General features: G+C 40.3%; 1 protein-coding gene across 1 annotated transcript; it reads left to right on the plus strand.

Moving 5' to 3' along the window:
* Nucleotides 1–31: 31 nt before the first annotated feature.
* LOC107580961 (carcinoembryonic antigen-related cell adhesion molecule 20-like) lies at nt 32–872 on the plus strand (the record flags this gene model as incomplete). The annotated part of the gene is made up of 3 exons (XM_016266568.1): nt 32–302; nt 410–664; nt 847–872. Coding segments are annotated over 3 exons (552 nt in total), but the record flags the coding sequence as incomplete, so codon positions are not given.
* Between the last annotated feature and the right edge of the window lie 5 nt (nt 873–877).

Below are 877 nucleotides of genomic sequence, written 5' to 3' on the forward strand. Positions count from 1 at the left end.
GTGTTTGTTCTTTCTCACTCATACAGAAATAATAACTAATGTCAGGCTTATTGGTCCAGAAGATTTATTAATAGAGGGAGAATCATCTGCTAACATCAGCTCTGAGGGAACTGGCAGCATCACCTCTGTGCAGTGGATGAAAGATAACAGTCCTCTGTCTCCTAGCAACAGCATCATCTTCTCATCTGATAACAGATCAGTGTCCATCAGTCCAGTGCAGAGATCAGACAGTGGAGAATATCAATGTACATACAGAAACCCTGCCATCTCTGAGACGGCAACACTCAGCCTGATCATCAACTGTGAGTGTTAAACATTCAGACATCAAGATGATTTGAGCTCAAACCTGATGAAATACAGACATTCTTCAGTGCTCAGTTTGTCAGTGAGTCTCTTGTCTGTGTTCTAGATGGACCAGAAGATATTTCTATTAAGGGTGAGGATGTGGTCGATTTAGGGGTTCGTGTGTCTCTCTCTTGCTCTGCAAATTCTGAACCTGCTGCCTCATTCAGCTGGAAGATTAATGAAACAGACACTGATGTGACCACAGACACATTCACCATAGATTATACTGACTTCACACACAGTGGAGATTACATCTGCACAGCCTGGAATAATGTCACAAAGAGAAGCGCCACACAACAACATGCTTTACTAGTTAAAGGTAAGCAATTAAAACTAACCTGTGTTGTAAACATTTGATAACCATTGCAATTTTTCTAATTGCATTATTCATTTCTAATCTCTAATTTTTTACTATGTAATTTTACTATGTAAAATGCCCTAAAGTAAGTATTCTATGCTGTACATGATGTCAGTCTGTTGTTTCCTCTGTCTTTGTCATAGTAGGAGGAGGAGGAGGAGGAGGAGGAGGAGG

This window comes from Sinocyclocheilus grahami, unplaced genomic scaffold, assembly GCF_001515645.1.
Source record: "Sinocyclocheilus grahami isolate Dianchi unplaced genomic scaffold, SAMN03320097.WGS_v1.1 scaffold55757.1, whole genome shotgun sequence".
Lineage (NCBI taxonomy): Eukaryota > Metazoa > Chordata > Actinopteri > Cypriniformes > Cyprinidae > Sinocyclocheilus > Sinocyclocheilus grahami.